Source organism: Etheostoma cragini, chromosome 9 (assembly GCF_013103735.1).
Source record: "Etheostoma cragini isolate CJK2018 chromosome 9, CSU_Ecrag_1.0, whole genome shotgun sequence".
In the NCBI taxonomy this organism is placed as follows: domain Eukaryota; kingdom Metazoa; phylum Chordata; class Actinopteri; order Perciformes; family Percidae; genus Etheostoma; species Etheostoma cragini.
This window is the reverse complement of record NC_048415.1, coordinates 3,012,941-3,037,048: the sequence shown is the minus strand read 5'-3', so window position 1 is coordinate 3,037,048 and position 24,108 is coordinate 3,012,941. Positions and strand designations below refer to the sequence as shown.

Here is a 24,108-nt window from a genome sequence, read left to right as displayed (position 1 = left end):
ATAACTGTATAACAGTTAGGTCTTCCTGAACGAATGTACTCTGAGTTAAATTAGAGAGAATTCTTAATGAGATTAAGCTACAGGTATGCAGCTGTAGATTCAAACTCTGATGGAAAACCCTTCTGATAAATGCATGCATGAAAATAAGCATTCCCTCCCTCTTTTCCTTCTCTCTGTCACCAGATGTCTTTGTTACACATGACCTCATGTCTAAATCAGCAACCCTGAACATGTTTTCCTTTTATCTGATGCCTAAAAGCAGCTTGGAGTCTTTTCTCTGGGTGATTTGAGCATCTGAAGCAGAGATGTGTACCTACCTTTCATGATTTGTAGCACAGGCTTTTAAAGCATGGATTGCTTCCAAATCACCCATTTTAAGGAAGAATGATTCTAACAGCCTGGCCAATTTAAAAGAAGAAATGACTTATGGGAGAGGAGGTAATAATGGTTGTTTGACAAGTGGTCTTCTGAATCATTAATGTGCTTGCTCCCTATTATATCCTGAAAGCATTTTTTGCCAAACACAGGGCAAGTGATTCACTGAGCTTGTGTATTGCAGACAAAAACATATGCAATTTCATTCTAGTTGAAATTCAACAGTCGGATAGGGGTATTTGGATCTTGTCAACCAGGGGTTGATTATAAATGTAGCCTCACAATCTCCTGTTGCAGACCGCAGGATATGATTAGAGCGCCAGAGGCCAGGATTACACAGTAGCAAGGTGATGATGGCTCTGTGTGTTCCTGGTACACTCACATTGCACGTGAGAAGTCAGTTCCATTTTTCAATAGTCCAAAAAGCAACTCATCAGCTGCTACACATAGATATGTAGGCGTTTGGTAATGGACAGCAACGAATGCACAGACATATCTGGGAGGAGCCAAGACTCTAGTCTAAAATAGAGAGAGGAAAGTTCAAAAATGAAACTTGAAGAAAATCAAGATGCAAATTGAAAGGAGACAGCAAGTATTACAGGATATTTTATTCATGGCTAGGTATAGTTTCCTTTTTTGGGGGGGTAAACCTTTTTAGTATTATTTAATCTATATATTTAGAAAGGAATTCTTACACATCTTTGTTACAAAAGGTCTCCAATTCAATTAGCTCAGTGTATGATAAGTAAACCTAAACAAACTGCTAAAGAAAAAGTCAGGGGATGACCAAAATCAGTAGAATTCATCATCTGAGAACAAGAAATATCTCCACATGTTGATAAATTTCACTGGATAACTGAAAACTTAGACTTTTTGAGTGTGCACCACTGGCCTGGCTCAAAAACATACTGTGTATCTATGTATATGCGTAAGTGAAGTGAAGTAGTGAAGTAGTAGTTTGTTCAAGTTAATTGTTTATGTATGTGCAAGTGTACAGTACCAGTACATACGTACGTGCAGGCAAAGTGTACGGTGCATGTATTTGCTAGTGAAGTATACATGTACTGTATATTCTGTATGTACAAGTAGAGAATTAATTTCTGGCCTAGGCAGCTTCTCATAAGTTTACACTAATCAGACAGCATCCGGGTGGCTGTTCTCTGCTAGATGGAATCTCACAGCATGACACTTCTTTGGTGCCATGAGGTGAAAAAGCCCTCATTCCCTTTCCCAAAGTGGCTTTCCAACTTGTCAGGCTGCCATTGCATTGACTCGCCTGGATAATTACAGTTGAAAAAAAAAACACTGACCTAACATGTACTCAAACCTAAAATACAAATTTGGTCAGTTGCTCCCAAAATGACATTTATTATGCTCTAAAACAAATTTTATGATAGTTTACCCCTGTTGTTAATTGCCGTTTGGTTGGTTTGTGTTAGAGATATAATGTATTGAAGATTTTTCTATTATCATATAAACACTTTACAATGAAGTCTACACTTCAGAATACCCTTGTATGTAGGTCAAGTGATGTAAATTACCCTCCAGTGTTGATGGCGTTTATATTTAAAGTGCGTATCCTCCTTTACTATTTAGTGCTGGCAATCTTTTGCAGGTTGTTTCCAAAGCAAAGCTGACAAGCTGACACATAAGCTACCATTGCGTGTTGTTTTGACCAAAACAAGATAGGTGATGAAACACAGCAAGCAGCATTACAAGTCATTTCATTTAGCAGTTTAGCAGGAAGGCCATCGTCACACTTTAAAAAGCATAAGTGTAATGCAAGAAGACCACCTGTGGGCCACATCACATTTACAATTTTACGAATGGCTCCAAATGTTAAGAGGAGCCGAGGCAGCTTCAGGGCAGCAGATATTGACCCTCATAAACCACATTAGGTGACAGGGAATAGGCTCTGTTAAGGTGGCCTAGTCTCAATAAATTATCCTGCTCATGCCTTTCCTGATTCCCACTGATCTCATAGCTCATCAGAAGATGGACAGCAAAACCCTCCATAAACCCTCTACTTCGTTCCGCAGTTAGGTGGACAGCTTCTAAAGGATAATTCCGTCTCTCATGTGTTCAAGAGTTAAATCTGTCAGGCATGATGTGGAAATTAGAGGAGGGAATTACTGCAGTCTGCATACAAAATTCTAAATATCCTGGTTATTCCTGACATTCCTTATCATTAGGATATGAGACTTCATATGGACAGTGTATGGAGAGGACTTTCAATTAAATGCAATTGTATCTAAAGTGTCAAATTATACCAGACATTTAGGGTGAATCCAGACAGCTAACTAGACAATCTGAGTTTTCTGTTAAAACAAAAAGGGTTGTAATGATCATTGGAAGCCGGCGATCATTTATCTTATACATGCAGATGAAATGTTCTGCCTTGGTGGGAAATATTGTAAAGAAGACTCTCTAGAACAGCTAAAAGAGTCTACTACGCATTTCAACCCGGGGTACGGGCATGGTTTAGGTGTGTGTTATGGCTGCGACTGTTTGTTCCGAAACAACAATGGTGAACGTGATAGTCAAATGGTTCATCACTTGTTCTGAAAGTGCCTGCCCTTTTCCAATCAGAATCAGATGAAGGCTTCTCGGATCCATCTGCCTCATCAGCTTACAGCTCTGCCCTTTAGCTGTTCTTAAATCTCTGTAAATCACGGCCTCTTGGGGCTTATTGTTAAAGTAGCCCAATACTGTAACATCAGTGGATATTAGGGTTGGATACCAAAACCTGGTGCAAACAAATGACGACGCAGATGTCGGGGCCTACTATCGGTTCCACTTTAATACATGCAGTCAGGTGCTCCAACATTACAGGCGACAGAAGCATCATTGCATGTGACGCTTGTTAACACTACACTTGGCAGCAGGTAACGTTAGCTTACCATAAGCTAGCTTGCTTAAACAAGTGCAAAACACGGTCAGCTAAACGGTCTAAATTGTGGCTGAATTTGACTTCATTAACTAAGTTAAAAGCTATCGTTTTAGCAATGGTATCTGGGGAAAAAAAACGTATCCCAACCCTAGTGGATATTTGGTGACGCTGTACTTTCTTTGGTCCGGTTGTGCAATGGCTGCAAGTAAAGGACGAATTCTTCAGGTCAACACAGATTCTCTCTCACACCATGCAAGCTCAAGATCAGCCCCAACCTCTCCACATATGGTAATAGACAGGACTATAACAGTTGTTTTATATTATAAAAAAGTACTCTAGTCTGACACATCAGTTAAACACTGACTGGCTCCAAAAGTAAAAAGTTGACTGGGTTTACCGTAAAAAACACTTTCATTATGTGCCCTCAGCTGTGAAAATTAGCATATCGTACCCAAACAAAGAACTAGACTTTTCCAGCTTTGGCTAAATGACCCGTAGCAAAGAACTCATGCTTCAGGTGCAGGGAAAGAGAAAGAGACTTCTGCTGTGGCTGTTTATAGGCCTTGCAGTGAGTTGTCATGGCCGTACATAATGAGCTGTGGGAAGGCTACGTGTGGAACATAATGCACATTAAGATACCTATCAGAAGTGCTGTTGTTGGGTGGCCGCATTCACATCTTTGACCAAACATTGTGACAGGGCAATGATAGATAACTCACGGAGTTGTGTGTGTTTGTTTGCATGCTTCAATCTGTGTCATATTTATGTGCTCTGCCTTTTTTTTGTGCTGCTATGGAGTTGGAAGTGCTCGGCAGAGTGTTTTGTCTCCTTGTCTAGAAGTCAGTAACACCTAGTTTACTGGGAGCCACTGTTTTACATCTCTCTACAGCGTTCTCAAAAGGAAATTTATTAGATTCTTTGTTGTCAGATTTTCAAAACAAACCAGATGATTGATAACATAGTGCCACATTCTCATGAATGCAGGAATAGGTTGATCAAAAAAAAAGACAGAGTTAAAAAAGAAAAACTTTTTGCTCTGTATTTGTAGTGTGTCCACTTCACAAATAAAAGAGTACAATTCAATTCAATTGAATTTCAACAACTCCTCTGTCTGTTTAATAATGACAGACTGTTGGCCTGCAGTTGACACCTAAATTATGTTTTCTGTGTTTAACAAAGCTATACTTCAGCACAGAATTGGCTCCTGTGGGCTTGATGCATCTCCCAATTGTGCTTTGACAATACGTTTTTTTATCAGAAATTGAAATGTCAAAATTACCACTTTAGGAAGCCAATTTAAAACTGGAAAGTGCTCCCATAACAACTGTTGATCCCATTTAAGTCTTTTTTTATCACACATAAAGATACTCCTTATATAATGTGTGTTTGTGTTTTAATATCTGGTGTTTTGTTAAAGTCATGATTTTTTTTTTTTTTTTAATAAGTAGCATAAATCAAGCACTGCTAGTTAGAATTTCACAGTTCAAATAGAATGTCACTGCTGTATATTGTACTGTATGGAGCATGAACACACCCCCCATCTTTCTATAAATATCATTACATCTGTGGTTATGTCATGTAAACATTGAGTATTACAGATTGACCACATGCCCCTCTAGAGACAAACTTTAAAACCGTTAGTCTGCAGGCGGCCTGTAAGTGTTTTCAACCATGTCGTAGCCACGAGCCACAGCTGTTGTGCTGGAGGATGGTCTGCGTAATAACAAACGTCAGGGTATGACAGGAAGAAAAAAGGGAACCTCTGCTTATTGTAATAATGTCAGAGTGCATATGGTTTATTACCCAGCCAACATGTTTTCAATACAAGTGGAAAATCTGTCGGACATTGTATTTCTGCTTTCCAGTCCAGGGTAATATATCAGTAGTAAATATTATCAGGGTTCCTGGGAGAAAATAAACAACTCATGGTGCACTTTGGCTGTGTTGATGATGTTTGCAGAACGACCTTAGAGTCATAATTATCAAGCAGGCAACCGAAGTGATGCATGTATTCATCGAACTGTGTATTTTGGGTCCCATTGTGGTGTGTCCGTCAGCTGAGGACTGACAAGGTCCTATATTTGGAAAGACGTGTTATTTATCTTGCCGTTAGACAGCCCTTTCTGACGGGGAACTGAAGCCGTTGTATCTCTGTCTTCAAAGCCACCAAACGTAGTTGCTTGTCTACCGCTGCCTTGATCGGTTAGTTTGGTTGTATTACTGTGTTGCTTTGGTGTTTTAAAAAGGTTAGCAAAAAAGTACAGGCTGTTCCAGAAACTGGTTGACTACTCTAGGGCCAGATTGTGAACTACTGGCGAGCTAAGGGCAGTTATCACTTGTTAGCGTTAGCTCATTGATGGGACACTAAGTCCACACGTGTGTTAAGGGGCCAGTCAGGCTGCAGTCAGTGATGTTGTCTCCCTTTTTTTTGTCATTGAGAATAATATTTCAGGCACTTTCCTCTGAAATGTTGCTCATCCTCACATTAAAAGGGCAAGATCAAGAGGTGTTTAGACCAGGGATTCTCAACTGGGTGGGTTGAAGACAGCTAAATGTTGTCATGTGTCTTTTATTTTTAAAAGAAATACTGTATATTGGACTGACATGTGTCAGAGCCGTGCAGCAGTCTAACGCCATAGCCATGGTAACCATTATTTAATCAGCGTTCACTTTGAGTTTGTGTTTGGATGTAAGATAACAGCGCGCAAATTTGACACAAAGTATTTCAAAAATGGATATTTGAACATTGAGGATGGGACAGAAATCCCAGTGTTTGATATGTGATGAAGTGCTTACACATGAAAACATGAGACCATCCAAAAAATGTAAATATGTGTGTTCATGTTGCTGACAGCACAGGCTCCACAAACAGAAACAAATTGTGCCAACCTGCACCACGAAACATACACAAACAGTGAATACTGTTATCTCCAATATTCAGTCTTCTTCAAGCTCCGTTTTGGTCTCCTCCAGCTCCTGTGAAATATTTCTGGCTCTTCAGTTAGAGCATGTTTAAACAGCTCAACACTATCTAAAGGGGGTTCATATGATTGGCAATACCAAATCATACAGTAAAACCAAACCAAAAAATAAGATGAAAGATCATTCTGGTCATTTTTTAAGATTTGTTTTATGCAACTGCAGCTGTGACTATACCTTATGTTTTGTATGGACAAACACATTTAATTTTCTCATTTTCATAGTCAACCATCATATTTATTTATATATATATATATATATATATATATATATATATATATATATATATATATATATATATATATATATATATATATATATATAGTGGATTAGAAAACTCACAATGTGGGAATTGTGTGTGTGTGTGTGTGTGTGTGTGTTTTTTTACACAAATTATATTTGAGAGACAGACAGTATGTCGGATATTCTGATTTGTTTGACAGGAATGCTGTATGCAAACAGGAATATACATATACAGTACATATATACACCTGGAGGGAAAACAAATGGCAGGTACTCAAGCCCCTTTTGATGTTTATGTGTGCACGTGCCTGCTCCAGTGAGACCTAAAGGTTGGATGACATTAATTGTTTCTAAGCCTCAACTCTCAAGGGCAAGAGCCCCCTTTGTCCTAATCATCCCCTTAACTCATTATTCTTCTCTTTGCCTAGTTACAGCCACACCAGATTGCCTCCTGCACCCTCAACTTCCACCGTAGTGTTACCACAGACTTGGAAACAACACCTATGTGTGAGTCAGTTGTCGGTCTCATGCTGCAATATACTGTAGCACCACCTTGTGTATCATGTAAGACACACTCAAAGTAAATGCCTGAGAACTGACACACATAGGTTAGTAAGAACGTAGTCAATATCCACTACCTTCTACTTCTGGGATTCCTCGGTTGCAAATGAAAATTCCGACAGATTTCACTCATTTAGGCCTGATGTCCGCTGCCGTGGGCTATCTTTGTGTTGGCATTTTAAACTCCGGTCGATTAATGAGGACTTTAATTAACCTTTACTCACATGTCTGCAGGGTAAATTCAGACAGCTACTGTAGCTAGACTATCTGTCCAACATGAGTTTTCTGTTGCACGACTAAAACAACTTTTGAACGTATACATGTTCAACAAAACAAACAAGTTCCTCCCCAAGTTTTGCATTATGCAGAGGCGCCGTTGCTGAGCCTGAAGACGATTGTGATTGGCTTAAAGAAATGCCAGTAAACCAGAGCACTTCTCCCATCATCCCATTGTTACCATGTAATCATTGTCTATTGTTTGCCTTTATTTCTTGTGTGTTTACTTGTTTGTGTGTGTTAGTTTTTTGCTGTTTTGAAGAAAATGCTGCTCCTGTAACAACGAAATGTCCCCGTTGTGGGATTAATAAAGTATAATCTGATCTAATCCTGAATGCTGTATCCTCCGCGGAGGAAGGTGTGGCAATGCGAGACTAGTGAGAAGGCAATGGAAATCTTGGCACAACCCCTACCAGACGTAGAATAAAGCACAAACCACATTCCATATTCCCTTGAGTCTCCCATATATTTTTATACAATAATCAATTTCATGTGTACAGGTAATCTCGTTGAGACACAGGATCTTAATCTCACAAGAGACCTGTTTGGGACAAAACACAACATCAGTTACAGACAGAGAGACAGACAGAGCAGATGACAACAGTATTAACATGATTTACCAAATAGTACATGCAATAAGTACAATAATACTAACTATAATACAATACATCCAATCCTGAGTGCGCTCTGTAAGTAAATGTATGTACTTTGTAACTTTTGATTATTGGTTTAGACATTTTGCTCTGGACCAATGGACTTTGGTCTTAAGCCAACAGATCGATCAACAATCACTAGCATGGCTAAAATTTAACTTTTACATGCCCTATTCTGCGTGCGATCTACTTCTGCCTGTGTGATCTGACCTGTGAGTTTGCATTACAACAGGCGATCAACTGCCTACAAACGGATCATGTCTAAAAAATGAGAAAAAGTAATGCTCTTGGATCTGATTCCTTTTTCCTCTGTCATCTGAAGAGTTTTACTGAGTTCCAGTAATGGTCTGTGTCAATGCGCTAGATTTGTTAGTGGACCCCATCTACCCTTGCATCCTCTGACTAATCAGTCCCACAAATAAAACACAACGTAACTCTTTTCACCATTCTACCAACACCATTCCTGGAAATTAAAGTAGCAAGTGTGTTTTTCAACTTTCAAGATGTTTAGAAGAACTGTAACAGTCATTTGCTTTCACTTGAATTTGCACATTTGAATAGTGACTTTCACATCCCAACTTCCTACAGCATAGTAACAAGCAGCAGATCAGGAAAAACTAAACCAGCCCCCTAATTGTTTTTGTTTGATGTTTTTTGTTTTTTAATGTCATTTCATCGATCTTTGTTTCTGTATACGTCTGTATATGTGTGTGTATACTGTATGCGTGTGCATTTTTGTGTACACATCTGTGTACGTATGTGTATGTATATGAAAAATATATGCTGTGAGTAGAAGAAAAAAGATACATTCCCTCCTGCATAAGCTCACATGTCTAGAGTTGTATTTCTGCTTGCAGCTTAAGTTAAAACATGTCATATTTGTTTTCTCTGAAACAAAACAACATTTTGTACCAGAAACTTTGAAAAAGGCCGGTGCCCGTTGTTCTTGTTTTTCAGCTCCACAAGAAATAGCCTGTGATTCCATGGATTGTGTGTTTTGTTATGACAAAGGTCAACTGTTTCACTATCACTGCAGTGCTTGCATCAACATCAGCAAAGTAACATCTCTTCTGCCGGTTTAGAGTGTCCTGTGTTCAAAGAAGACTTCAGGAGAATGTTAGACAACTGCCGTGCAATCAGTTCACAAGGACTGTCTTCAACTATTTATGTGTGATTAGGGTAATTTCAGTATTAACAAAAAAAAACCTGATCCATATTCTCCCTTGCATGTGTGTCTAAGTGACTAATTTGAACATTAATCTTTGAAAGTGGTCCAGTATTGAGTGACAACGCTGTTTTCCGGCATCCACGAACAGGGCTGCAATGTAATCCTATAGGGCTGTTTTTGCCAATGACATGATAGTTATTCTATGCTATTCTAGTCTTTACATGTATCATATGATGTCTTGTGGAATAAAGGGGGTTCATGGCTAACTACAGACACCTCTTCTAAGTTGGAATTAAACATCAGTGCTACTGAGATACCACGTGGAGACCACATGGACTGTGATTGGCCTGTGATGCTTTGATACAATCAAGGCATACATGCCTCAGAGGTGTCATTTTGTAATGACGGCAACGGTGACCTGATACCGGTCAGCTTAAACAAATAAGAGCTAGCTGCTGAATGAGCAGTGTTTCAGTTCAATTGTAAATAACTAATTTGATTAGTTTACATTCTTTAACTTTTCGATCAAGTGACTTTCAGCCCACTGACTGTCCCTATTGATCCCAGAGAAGAGAGTATGACTGCAGGGCCTATTATCTCCCAACTGATAAACTCCATTGTGCAAGTCCTCACAGTAGCTGATTGCTTTGCAGATGGCTCCATTGATGCAGCAGTTCTAGATATGGCTATTTGTTTTGGAAGGGGTTTGGGGATCAATGGTTTACTTGGAAAGACATGAGGGGCAGTGATCTTGTGTGTGTGTGTGTGTGTGTGTGTGTGTGTGTGTGTGTGTGTGTGTATGTGCGTGGGTGTGTGTGTGTGTGTGTTTGTGTGCGTTTACAGTAAACACGAGCAGGATATAAAAGCTAACCTCGTCCCTCTCTGGGCACCTTTTCCTCCAGCCAGTGTGTGTTTGAGAGAGACAGGGACAGAGACACCCCAGGCCTTTACCATGAAGCACTGTGTGCTGTTGTCGCTGTTGTTGGCGTTGGGATACATGCACGTCCACAGCGCACCAACAAAGCAGACAGACGGCATTGAGGATGGCTCGTGTGAGGACGCGTCGGCCAAGGGAGCTGCAGGACTTGCTATGACCAAGATCAACGAGGACCGGCAGGAGGGCTACATCTTCGCCCTGCACCGCCTGTCCAACGTCCACACGATGAAACATGTGAGTCCAAAGAAAGAATCAGGCTACCTGTTTTTCCAACTGGTGGTACAATCCACATCTGTCAAAGCACTTCACTTTTCTTTGCTGTGTCTTGAAGACACTGCGTGGAAACAGATTACAATGGATGCCATTAAATAATTCCCAAGTTATCCATAAATTATTTGTAAAAGAAATCAAAGTTGATTGTATATAAAATGTCTATTTTTCTGTTTTATTGTAAAGTGCACGATTGATTAAGTGATTAATTGTGCCAGCAGATAGCTCTATACATTGGGCAATAGAGTCATGTTCAATCTTGTTTTTACTTACAATGAAGGGATTGACACTGTGATTGCTCTTATTATAATTAACAATGCATAAGAGGCTAAGGCAAGTAGAATTCACAAGAGATAATTATAAGATAATTACAACAAGTTGATGTTTAAAAGGCAAATTATGAATCAGGATTCAATTTACCAGAGCACATCTGGCAAGTGATCCCTAAATCTGATGCCCAGTCCTCAATAAAAAAAAACTTTCGTTTTTCAAAATCAATTATGACTTAATCATGAGTGCAATAACCATTAAGACATCAGACATTTAAGCCAAAGATGAATGATGTGTCTGCTGTGTAGAAGAAGACAGATCTGTTGAGATTTTTCTGAACGATCAGGACATACCGAGGATTATTGAAGCGGCAACAGCTGTTACCGAAATGCCAGAACCTGATAGTGAAACATTATTTCAGGCTTCATTTGTCATCATTAGTCATTTAAATCATCACACAACGACATTTTAACCTACCCAGTGGATCATTTCCATTAGGATGTTCTTCTCAAAATGTCATGTGGTTTGTGTGCATGTATGTGTGTGTGTGTGTGTGTGTGTGTGTCTGTCACAGGGAGAGAACGCCGTGGTTTTCTACCTGACTCTGGATGTCGTGGAGACCAACTGCAGTGTTCTCAGCAGGATGGACTGGAAGGCCTGTGAGGCTCGCCCCACCCATAACACACCGGTTAGAAAACCTACGTACACACACTCCTGCATGCTCCCATTCTCATAAACACATTCACCCAAAAGTCCAAATCCACGCACATAGTGTATACGGCCGCGGCCTTTTTTTCCAACAAAGTTTAGTCAAGTCAATCAAAATTTGACAATTTTTTTTCTTAAATCAATACGTCTCACTGAATTAATAAAACACGCATTCTACTTTAGTAGTTTTAATAGTTTGCGCAGCACACTAAACCACTGTATGTGCTTATTATTGTATTGATCTTTGCAGGTATACGGACAGTGCAAAGCTGCTATCTACATCAGTAAGGTGCACAGGGTGGTGCGTCTCTACAAATACGACTGTGTTGTCACGCCAGGTAAAAAAAATACAAGGATTAAAGCAAGTACAAGAATTATGATTTTCTTTATTTTCTTAGTGAAATAAGTAAAAAAGACATTTAGTTTTACTACTTATATATTGGGTGAAACTGTTCTTTTCAGTTCATTTGGACTTTCACTAAGGAAATGTATGCTGGATTTGTTTTCTAAGACTAAAAATGTGGTGAAATGAGAATGAGATTTTGAAACAATCTTGTGATGTTTATTGATTTTCTCTCTGCTCAGTTCCTGCAGTTAGGGTGTTTGAGACATGTCCTGACTGTCCGTCTTATACTTCCCTGGACAACGCTGAGGTTCAGAAGACTTTGTCTCTCTCGCTGGAGAAGTTCAACAATGAGAACGGGTTGGCCAATCGTTTCGCTCTGCTCAAAGTCAACCGCGCTACATCCGGGGTACGTTTCCCACATGTAACAAAATTGTCTGTCCTATGGTTCAGATTGCATTTATGTCAGTTTAATTAAAGTTTCCACTATGAAATTAGCATCAGCTCGTCCAGAGAAACCCCTGCTGCAGACCAATCCACTTCTCTGTGATTAGTCCAATTGCTTACTATGTAATAAACAGTAACATACTTGCCAAAATATGACTAAGTACACAGCTTTCCTTTCAATCCTGACATGTGGCCTAAATACCTTTAAAAATCTCCTTTTATGTGTTACGGTTTGTGTTCTCCAGCTGACTCACAAGCTCCTTGACCACCTGCTGACCAAAATATAGTATTGTTATGCCTTTTCCTTTGGTTAAAAAGAAGTATTCTGTATGTATGTATCCAGATGGCAATGAAGATGTACTACAACGTCGAGTACACCATCCAGGAGACCACGTGCGCCAGGACTGCAGGAGCAGCTGATAATTGCCCCCTCATGGAGTGCGAGTTCGCTGTGAGTCATGAAAACTTGTTATTTCACTTTTGGACACTTCATCTCAATCAAATGTGTTGTTCGTTTTGACTTCCAAAGTTTTTACTTATTACATGCTCAAGTCAAACAGTATTTCCCAGCTTTTGAGATAAATAACTTAAAAAAGAATACAAAATAATACATTTTTATTCTAGTTTTAAGTTTAATGAATTCAGATAATTTGAGTTTTTAAGCCTGTAACCTCCTCTTTTTGGTCATGGCTTTGTCATCAATATGTTTTGGGCTTGTACCAGCCAGCAGGTTTATTGTAGCAAAGTCTACATTGAAATTCGTTTTTTTTATTGATTAAACTCTACTAAAGCCACAGGCGTAATCAGCTCTCCGCTCTTTCCTTTCTTACTTGTTTTTTCTTCTTCTTCTCTCCTCAGCACAAGGGCTTCTGTAAGGCATCCCTCTACTACTCTCCCACTGATGATGCTAGCATCAGCGTAGAGTGTGAGATCTATGAGCCTGAGGTGAGACTCATGATACAACACAGTGTCACTTTGATTTACTTATTCCATTTTCTATTTTCTGTAGTGAAAGTTTTTGGTTTTCTTTAAAGCACACAGGCATTGTGATTTGTCTTTAAATGGATACAAATTCAATTCAGATTTATTAAAACTTAGTTAATGTGGCCAGGACAGCTCCGTTGGTACAGCTGGCGCACATATACATAGAGGTTTACTCCTTGACACAGTGGCCGGGGGTTCAACTCTGACCTGCGGCCCTTTGCTGCATGTCATTCCCCCCTTCTCTCTCCCCTTTCATGTGTTCATCTGTCCTTTGAAATTAAAGGTCTAGAAATGCCCCCCAAAAAACTCAGTTCATTTTTGCAATCCTTTCTAACATATAAGTAATTGCTGATATCTGGGGGCAATAACTTTATCGTTTAGGTTGTCTTGTACTGCCTGACTTGTTTAAAGTGACGATCTAAGCAATTGTTTAAGTGATAACAAAGTTTTTATATAGACAAAATGGCCAAACATACAAAAATAGGATTCAAGTTGTGTTGTGTTGAATTGTCCATCACATTTTGCATCTGTATGTACCACACATCACTAGTGTAATCTCTCTGTGTTCTCCAGGCTGCTGAGAAAGAGAAGAAACACCACCTGCTGGGCGGAGAGACCGACCACAGCCACAATGACACACACGCACACGACCACGACCACGACCACGACCACGCACATGGCACCGACAACACGCACGACCACGTGCACGACCACACCAAGAGCCACAGCCACCATAACATAACCCAGCAGCACGCCGACAGCAGCGACCACCACCACACGCACGACCACGACACCGACAGCGGCCACAGGCACGCCCACTCCCACGACCACGGCCACGGTCACGATCACGTGCACACTCATCACGCCATGGCGCACAACCACAGCGGCGACTTCCCCAACCAGCATCACAACTACAAGCACGGCGATGCCGTGCACACTCACGAGCACGACCATGAGTTGGCTCTCGATCACGACCACAACCACGCTCACCTGCATGAGCACGAGCACCACCACCATCACCACGACCACGAGCACGAGACCACGGCGCACGACCACCCAAAGGGCTCGGTGAGGACGCTGCCCGCCATGAACCAGCCCATGACCCTGCCTGCCTTCCCTGATGTCCCCAGCGGAGATGTGGGAGTCATCCTGCTCCTCAAGCTCGACCCCCAGATCCCCGGACAGACGGAGCCCAACATCCAGGCCTTCCCCACCACAGTGTCGGCCCAGTGCGCCCCTGCCCCGGCGGGAACCACCTTGGTGGAGAAAGTTTTTGCTGAGGACCCCAGGTTCAAGCCAGCTGCATGAGGTGGCCCAATGGGAACTCATTTGGGAACTGAATGGATAAATAAAAAACTAAAACAGACCCACACAGACTGAAGTAAATAATGGGAAATAATTGACACATTTGCTTTAGACATACTGATGGGTATTGTAACACACCTTGACTGCTTCCCTGGGTCATTCTTGGGCCACATCCTGGTTTTTTAAGCACAATACATGTAACCATTCCTGTCTCTAATCACTTTAAGATAAGATAAGATATGGTAGATAAGATAGACTTTACAAATCCAGCTGAAGTTAAACCATCCAGTAAAGGCACATTTCATTAAAAAGGCACTACATTCACATTGAAACACCGGTTGTTTCCCATTTTGATGGAAATGGAAAATTATAAAGAAAATAAGACCACTAAAGTGGTGATTTCCTTTTAACAATCCTCAGAGACACAAACAAAACTCCAGAAATGGGAAACCATATGGACACGGTCACACGCAGGAACCATCTTCAACAGTATGGATTGTCATGTTGAGTCACTGCAGAAACAAGCTGGAAGTTTTCTGTTTGTATAGTATTTGTGTTTAGCTTCACAAAATAATATAATAATAATAAATGATACAAGAAAAACCAATCCAGTGTTTTTGTGTTGATCAAGACAAAGGCATTCCATGTAGTGTTGATTCAATGCTCTTGCCTTTTACCTGATAATGCCCATACGTACCTAATGAATATCACAATAGTAATAGGCTAGGCTACTTTTAAAACAGGTACCAGCCATCTTTTCATTCTAATTTATATTCAAACATGTTCAGTCAATAACGGTTACCTTTCTGCTGGTCTGACCTTAGACTCGATTGGGGTTTGCAGAACTCCACAGGCAACAATTTCCTTTAAATACAGTAATGGAAAATGCTTTTATCTGCGTCAATATCCTAGTAAATCATGCAGATTTTTTTTAAAGATCTCAATTCCGAAAATATAAGGGCTATGTATATATAAATATAAATAAATGTATTAAATGTCATCGGAAAACATTGATATGACATTTGGTTGTGCCATATTCTGTGTTTCTCTGAGAGCACGGTTCCCCAAACGGTACGTGTTTTTCCACAACGTGTTTTCATGAATTGTTTTTTATGAATTGCAAGCATTAAATCGTCACCAACACGGTCATGCAGCACATCATTAGAAAGCTTAAAGTCTTGTGATTCCATCAAGCCCCCGCACAAAGGATAAGGTGACTTACAGCGGTTATAATCATGTTATGAAGTTAAGAAACACTGCACCGTTTCTGTCTAAATCGAGCGTGCATCCCTACCTTTGTCCTCGTGTCTTTATCCACAGCGGTGAAAGATATTCATAAACGTTGATTTCCTAAATCGCAAACACTCAAAGGAATTAGAATATCCAAGCCTTGTAATCCATAATTATCTGGTCCCCTCACAATCTTGTAGTTTCTGGCCAAGTTTCGACGTTCAGAAATCTAGATAATCATTTCTCGGTTTCTATAGCTTGTAACTTTTTCCCTGTGCGGGCTAAAAGGAAGGTCGACACACCATTACAATCTGTGGCTTCTGCAGATTGCAATGAACCTTGTCATGTCCCAGCCAATAGCATCAGCCTATCAAGAGATAACCTCAAGCTAAGCCAATGATATCGCACAGTCGCCATTGGGCCCACCTGGGAAAGATTGACAGTGGAGCCCACGAATTAGAAGATAAGGTCATAAAACTGGGATCCCTGTGTAGCCAATAAGAAGACGAGTTGATTGATATCAAACATGGCCAACAAAAACTATTCCTGTGATCTTTTACAGCTGCCTGAAGGCAAAAATATGGCCTTCTGATGGCATTTCACCATTTCATAAAATGATGATGACTTATTTCTATAAATCTATGTATGTACTTCTTTCAGACATATCTGTGAGTGATGTGGATGTGTTTTTGTATTTCAGAAGTTTTGTATTTAGCACTTTTTTGGCTTTTTTAGAAATAAGAAATAAGACAAACGCACAGACATATCTGTAGAAATACATTCATATAAAATCCATTTTATAAGTCATTTTTTTCTGGATTTTTTCTGTTCTAAGTTGAGGCATGTGGCTAGAGTAATGTTTTAGTATGTAGCCCATGTAATATGCTTATAGTAGTGCTTTTTATTAATTTTTCAGATGATTTACTTGGACGGAAATAGAAATTCTGTGTTCTAACCTCTGTAGCTCTGTGTCAGTAAGGCCTAGTGTCACACTTCCACTAGAAACAACAAGTTGAGAGTGTTAACTTCCCAATGAACTCAGGATCATCCCAGAGGGCCAAAGCATGTGGAAACTGCAGCACTTTTTAAAATTTAGGCGAGAAAATCATATATTTTCAAGTGGTTTAATGAAGAGTTTGCCCGCTGGGAGCTGCCTCCTTCGGCTTAGCGTACACGCTGCTTGATCGGTATGAAGGCTAAATGATGTAAGATTTATTCTTCAGGATTTTGTGTTATTAGTTATCTTTTTCTAAGAATAATAGAAACCGGGCTGTTTCAGCTGGATATCGTTGAAAGCCACATGGCAGCTCACCCACTGGCTGCTGTTTCGCTTCTTTTTTTCTTTTCCTTTGTTAACTTTTTACAATTACAAGTTGTAAACTGTAGGCATACATTATTAGAAGACAAAACAGAAATGAAAAACACAGCAATCATTATTAAAATTTGAACCTACTATAAAATGTATCAGTGCCAAAAGGGCTAGTAAAGTGCATGTAAGTGCATGTAAAGTGTGTATCGTAAAGGGCATATGCTAAAGTGGATGGCGACTCTATGCACTTTCGCATAAGCACTTCAAAGAGCAAAACATCCAAAGTTCAGAATGTTCCAAGGAAGGAGCTGTTTTTGTCCTGAGATCTTCTTCTTCTTAGTTCAGTGAGCACTTATAAAAGTCTGTAATAAAGTCATCTATATCTATCTATCTATAAAGTTATCTGGTCTTCCATAATTTAAAGCACACCACACATATGATTATTTGTATTAGCTCCTTATTTTTCTATGGTACACTAATATCAATAATACAATATGTTGCAGATTTATACGAAATATCAAACATTACACCATGCACTTTTAATTTGTCCATTTAAAAATAGTCCAACAGAGACTTAAAAGAAGTATTAAAAACTTTTTGAGCCGCTCCCGCACCATAATTCGCTACTCTGCTCTTCTTCCCCTGTGCTCTTTTATATTCTGTATTTTGCAACAACTAGAAAAGTGACAAAACCTGTCAAAAGACATATGGTGGCCATCTTACAAAGAAACCTATCTAATCTTTGAGGGTTGTGTAAAATGACAAACATGTTTATTCATAAGCTAAATCCTCGGACACTGTTGTGTGAATCAGTCAAAGACAAGATGAAGCAAAAATAGGATTTGGCCTATTATGAAGAACACTGAACAATACCCACATATATAAGTGAACTCTGGTTTTAGCCCGGCCTCACCTATAAATGGCTGCACCACTGTTGGAACGTTTGTTGATAGTGCAGTTAGCTGTTTGAATTTGTTATTTGCACTCAATGTAAGCAGTAAAAATATTTAAAGATTATTTTTGGGGGCTTTTCCCTTTTCTTGAAGTGACAGTGGACAGACATGAAAGGGGGAGAGAGATGGGGGTCGGCATGGAGCAAAGGGCTGCTGCAGGACTCAGCCAACATGGGGTGCACGCTCTCACTGGGTGAGATAGAGGCAGCCCCGCAAGCGGTTACGCTTGGCAACAGTTAACATCTACCTGTGCTGGCACCGAAAAAAGAGGGTGGTTTCGAAGATGTCATACAAATGGGCAGTGGAGAAGTGGTTTCTGCTGCACTAGCAGCTTGCAAAGTTTCTAAATTTTGATCCTTGATTTCACCATGACTTGTAGTCATTGTGTAACTGCTGTGAGTACAAGCTACCGTACTGAGGAACAAGCTACAAACGTTTCACAGTGTTCATAACAACCAAAACATGTAGAAGGTTTTGGATGGGGTGTTGGTGATACTTCATGTTCATGATTGTTGATCTCATTAAAGAAATGAAATTAGGTGTACTGTATTCCATGCATTTATCTTTTTAATTCATTGATCCCTTTCCCCAGTGCACTATGAACAGACAGTGTGAGGCAGCCATTGGCCTACGGAGCAGCAGATAGCAATTGTTTGCTCGTCCTTTGGGGGAGAGGGCAAAGTCCAGCATCGGCCTCACATGTGTCTGTCCAAAACCTGTCTGGAAAAAGTAGGATTACAGGTCTTGCAAAAGACAATTTAGTCTAAATGTTAAATTATCCACCAGTATAGGCTTTACTGTAGGATTCCATTAGGTGAATTAGGGGTTTTATTTGGCCCAATCTGCATGTGTGTGTCTGTGTGTGTTAGAGGATGAGTGTGTACTTGCTGGTCCTATGTCTGGCTTTGCTGCAGCAGGAGGGAAGAGCCGGGCCGGACCGTCCAGGCTGCAGTAGCCCTGAGGCGGTGAGGGTGGCAGAAGAAGCCCTGGAGCAGATCAACCAGGACCGGACGGATGGATACATCCTGAGCCTCAACAGACTGTACGACCTCTCTCACACTCCTGAAAAGGTGAGGGCGAACACTCACGCACACAAAGGCAAGAACGGGGTTGGCCACCATCTCGCATCTTAAAAGAGGCAAAACAGTATTTGCAGAAGGACGGTGGGAACGGTGGACATAGCAGCAGATTTGTTCGCAGATCAATGGAAAACAGTAAAAATTAAAAAATCAACACAATGACACATTAAAGTGTGTGAATTTGTGTCCAGGAGAAAGGTGGGTCCCTCTACAAACTGACCATTGATGTGATGGAGACCAGATGCCACATCACTAGCAGGAAACCATGGAAACACTGTGAAGTCAGAGATATTGGTGACGTTCCAGTAAGTACCACATGGTGATGTATCTTCTCTCTTTAAGATCAACACAATGAGTGATTTTTTTGCGGGCAACAACAGACGTAGTCTCGCCTTGCCAGACCTAGCTCCGCAACGCCTTGGAGTGAAGTCTGGCTACACCACACACAGACTCTGGGATAGGAGGGAAAAAACCCTCTGGGTTGTTTGCAAACACAATCGTCTTAGGCGGTGCTAGGCTCTCAATGCAGCAATGGTGCCTCGGCATACTAGCCTCGGTAAGGAAGTTATGTTGGCGGAACATTTGCACCCCACAAAATAAAACACCACATAAAATATTAAATGACAATGCATTAACGTGAGCTATGTAAATTAGCTTGAAACACGGTTAGACATCATTTACTCTTGCCAGTGTATCTCCGTTTGTACTTCATCCACAGCTATCCTCACCGATCAGCCCCAAAACGTCCCAGTTACAGTAAATGCTGTAAACACTTTCTTTGTAAATCTTTCCCCAAAAGAACCAAGCAGGCCTGCCTTGTTGCACGATGCAAATCTTCGTTGAAATGTGCACATGAGAAGTAGCTAGGTAGTCAGTTGCAGAGCATGAGGGCGCTGCCATATAAACTGGACCCATATCCCACTCAAAACAGCATGGATTATGTTTTTATTCCAATGTTCTATGTGTGTGGAAGCACCAGAGACCCCCAAATCTTAGAAAACGTATTTTATAAGAATATGGTCACTTATTACGGGCACTTAACCCAAGGCAAAACTGTAACTCAATCAGCTGTTTTAATATGGTTTTAGACCGATGCCAAATTGATGCCATGTTTGATGCTCACGTATCTTGCATGTGCATGTATACATTTGTAGATTATATCTGTGTTTGTGTCTTTCAGGTGTATGGAGAGTGTGAGGTATCTGCCTTCCTTGGCTCTCAAGTCAGACTTCAAAGCTACTCCTGTGCCCTTCGTGAAGGTAGATCGATGGAGCCATTTACACTCATTTGGGGGGGGGGGGGGTTTCATTCGATTAATAACCCCAGAAGACTAAATCTTTGTGATCGATTGTGTTGCATGTCCATTTTTTTGTTGACACTTTGCGGATAGATTTTTGTAAACGTTAGTGAGGTGCGAAATTAAAATGCCGTCCTACATTGGACTTTTTCTCTATATATGCCCTGTCCCTCCCTAAGGGAGGTAAACACGGCAACCATGAGTGATTATGCAGAGTTTTGTTTTTGACATATTTTTCCCACAATTTGGCTAAGTGAAGAAGAACACATCTGGATAAAACATGCGCTCAGTGGGAAGAGAGAGATGCTGACAATAGCTGAACGAGGTCATACTGAAGGATGGAGGTTAGGGAAGGAGTACCTGGACCTGGACCAAGTACCTGGGTCAAATCCTTAATAAAACGTTTTCAGTTCATTTCCATTGACCTTTGACCCTGTTAATTCTTGTGTTTAGTCCCTGCCACTGCGGTGGTGGATGTGTGTCCGGACTGTCCCACAGCTGACAACCTCAACGAGCCAGTCGTCAAGGAGACAGCCAATCTCTCCCTGCAGAGGTTTAATGAAGAAAGCCAACTGGCCAACTATTTTACTCTGGAGAACATTACAAGAGCCAGTTCCCAGGTTGATAAAAATAGTAATAATAATGTTAACAATAATAATAATAATAATAATAATCAAGTTACTTTGAACAGGATCAGAGATAAGTTTTGATCTTATATTCTAATGTGTGTAGTGCTTTCACCACATTGATTACATCTGGTCATATCTAGCTAAGTGAAGTAGCATAAGTATGTATACTATCACAAATCTTGACTGGACTACATTAAATGTTTCTAATCCTTTGTCCTTTTATTGTGGTAGGTAGTTCACAGATGTGTTGTATTCTTACACTTGTGGGTAATTGTGTTGTGTGCGTGTGTGTGTGTGTGTGTGTATATGTGTGTGTGTGTGTGTGTGTGTGTGTTTACTTTGTCAGTGGGTCTCAGGTCCATCCTACTTTGTGGAGTTCACTATCTTGGAGACGGTGTGTTCAAAGAAAACAGATATCAGTGAACTGAGTAATTGCCTCCATATGGACTGTCAGTTTGCTGTGAGTGCCACACACACACACACGCACACACACACACACACACACACACACACACACACACGTATTAACCATGTTATAATGCACGTTTTGCAGTACTTACGCTTGGTTCCACTTTGCTCCATTGCTGAATCTTTCCAGGCCACCAAGTTGTAAATCACGGCTCAACTATTGTTGATTTCTTTTATCTCAGCATAGAGGCTTCTGTGTGGGCTCACACATAACCGACGAGGAGCAGTTTGAAATCAGACTCCCTGCAGGGAAAAAGCCCAGCTCATTTCAGAAACAGAATCCTGTAGATGTAAAGTGTGAGATCTACGAACCTCAGGTACTTGCTTCAGATCTGCTCTTCAACATTTTAAATGGGCCCAAAAAAGGAATTCTTCTAATCCGTCTGCCAAACTGTTAATTGCACTTATAATATCCTGATATCTCACTAGCCTCTGTCACACTGCTGTCATGATGTTTCTTCACTTGCCCACACACTAGTCAGGTTTTCCATCTAATTGTCAAGCCAAGTTCAAGAAGAAGATGCGAAATAAAAACGTTTCCATCAACTGGTTTAGATCGATTAAACTGGACAGTTCAAAGCGTAGTTACATCACCAGTTGTTGTTACGCGTGTTTGTAGATTGCAAAGCTGGTTTCTAAATCAAAGAGTTTAAAAGCTAAGTTATTTGGCTTAATGGAGAGAGGTGGGATATAGAATACAGAATACAGGCTTGTAGCAGAGACATTTGGTGTCGGTGAGTCAAGTTTTCACTGCTGTGTACACGCGGTGCGCAGGGCCATGCGATTCAAGTCGTTGAAACATTTCAATATTCAACCCGACGCGGGTCTGGCACAGGCAATAGCACACCGCAACTCCACTACTCACCTTGTGCCACAAGTGTATGCCCCACTGGATGGGACCCGATCCTTCCCCCATCCGATGGACACCGGGACTGTAGTTATGTGAGTTACATGTTTGCTACGTCACAACTTATTCGGCAAAGCTTTTTCCATCTCCCATTTTGCGTATTAACTTTGACTAAACTTTGAGCGTAGAATCTGTTTTTGTGAGTTTGAGGAATTTTGTTTCTTTGGATTTTGCCGTTTCCATCAACAATTTCTAATGTGATACTTCAAAATGCTCACAGAAATACGTTGATGGAAACATGACTACTGTCTCTATGCCCTTCCCCTGCAGGCTGCCACTGTGGCGGAGCAGGTCCATGCAAAAGCAGGCAATGGGCACACTGGGCATCAGCATCACAACCACACACACCTGCACCCCCACGAGCACATGCACTCAGTCACACCCAGCTCAGACACCAGTGTCTCCAAGCCCCGGGGCTCCCTCGGGACTGTGGTGGATCAGCCCGCCCCTGTCCGATCAGCCCCAGCAGCCACCTCCTGCCCCGGCCCGCACAGACACAATCTGGGCTTGGACAGACTCAAGCTCTGATTGGCTGGAACCAGGACGGCTGATCTTTGATCAGTTACTTAAGTTACTTTTTTCCCTGCGTGTTGTACTTGGTTGAGAAAGACAAGAAATGACCTTGGACAATAAATGATCCTTGTAAATAATTATCAGATCACGTTGATTGTTTGATTAAAGCATTGATGTAGAAGGAACATTTTCTGTCTTAAAATACAACTTAGTTATTTAATTTAGGATGATTAAGAGAGCTGGACAGAAGATGCTCAGTGATTAAATAATAAAGGTGCTTAGAAGTTATATAAGAAACACTATCAAAGTAATCCAGTGAAAGTGGTTTGTATACCCATGGGTACCGTGCAAACAGGGATTGCTGACCGTTTATTCAGCATACTTTTAATGGTGCCAATTTGCCAAAATGTTGAAAGAAAATTAAAAACAACTGGGCTAAAGTTGTAGCCCACAGCTGGAAACATTATATCCTATTTACATCTACCTAAGCATTATGGGAAACCTAGTTCCAAAACTTAGAGTGTGATTAAAAAAAATAAAAAATAAAGAATTCGTCAGTGTATTTCTTAGAAAAAAACAAACAGTTTCAGAAATTTCATCATTTGCAAGCGTAATATTTAACTTACTTTGTAAATTAGTACTATTTATCACCGGTAAATAGATGTATTTTTACAGTAAACGAAGATGGCAAACACTTTGCTTGCTGTATGTTTTTTTTACATATTGATTCTCATTTTCCAAAGGCTGACAGATATATTAATGTGTACATGGTGTACATAACCAAGTACTGTTACTGACTAATCAACATATACTAGACTTTAACAGAGCAACTTTAAAAGTGGAAAGTTGTTTAAGGATATTCTTTTCTAGTTTTACATGTGTAATTGCATTAAAAGTGCTTTTCGACTGCAGTGAAACTCAGTTGGTGGTGACGCGCTGCACTGGCGCCCTCTAACGGCCAGCTGCCTCAGCACCAGTTTCTGCTGTGGTGGAGTTCTTCAGAGTCTGTCTGTCCAAATGACAAACCCTTTTATTTTAATGGCATGCTCCCTACTACACGTTGTACAAAACGAAGTTGCACATTAAACCAGGCCTACGTTAACATGTGAGCGGCTTACATTCTAGTGCATAGAATACTGAGCTATTATTATTAGTTTGCATGTTGTTGTTTTTTTTTAATTGTATTAGGATGTTAAAAATACATGTGTCAGAGTGAATCTTTACATGTCAACGTGAATCTTTACATGTCAGAGTGAATCTTTACATGTCAGAGTGAATCTTTACATGTCAGAGTGAATATTTACATGTCAGAGT

The 24,108-nt window shown here is 40.5% G+C and overlaps 2 protein-coding genes and 1 long non-coding RNA gene across 3 annotated transcripts; all 3 read left to right on the top strand.

Moving 5' to 3' along the window:
* The first annotated feature begins 2,082 nt into the window (after positions 1-2,082).
* Positions 2,083-23,551, top strand: LOC117950415. The gene is made up of 3 exons (XR_004657887.1): positions 2,083-2,093; positions 6,389-6,392; positions 23,385-23,551. It is a non-coding gene; the product is annotated as an uncharacterized LOC117950415 (long non-coding RNA).
* Positions 10,020-14,777, top strand: fetub (fetuin B). The gene is made up of 7 exons (XM_034881434.1): positions 10,020-10,316; positions 11,197-11,310; positions 11,581-11,668; positions 11,916-12,082; positions 12,464-12,571; positions 12,979-13,065; positions 13,678-14,777. Exons 1-7 carry the CDS (start codon positions 10,098-10,100, stop codon positions 14,410-14,412), a joined length of 1,518 nt encoding a protein of 505 aa, XP_034737325.1. The 5' UTR covers positions 10,020-10,097; the 3' UTR covers positions 14,413-14,777.
* On the top strand, positions 18,576-22,929 carry si:ch211-284e20.8 (uncharacterized protein LOC563738 homolog). The gene is made up of 7 exons (XM_034881446.1): positions 18,576-18,971; positions 19,172-19,285; positions 20,161-20,239; positions 20,731-20,897; positions 21,253-21,366; positions 21,557-21,691; positions 22,552-22,929. Exons 1-7 carry the CDS (start codon positions 18,774-18,776, stop codon positions 22,807-22,809), a joined length of 1,065 nt encoding a protein of 354 aa, XP_034737337.1. The 5' UTR covers positions 18,576-18,773; the 3' UTR covers positions 22,810-22,929.
* Positions 23,552-24,108: the final 557 nt, after the last annotated feature.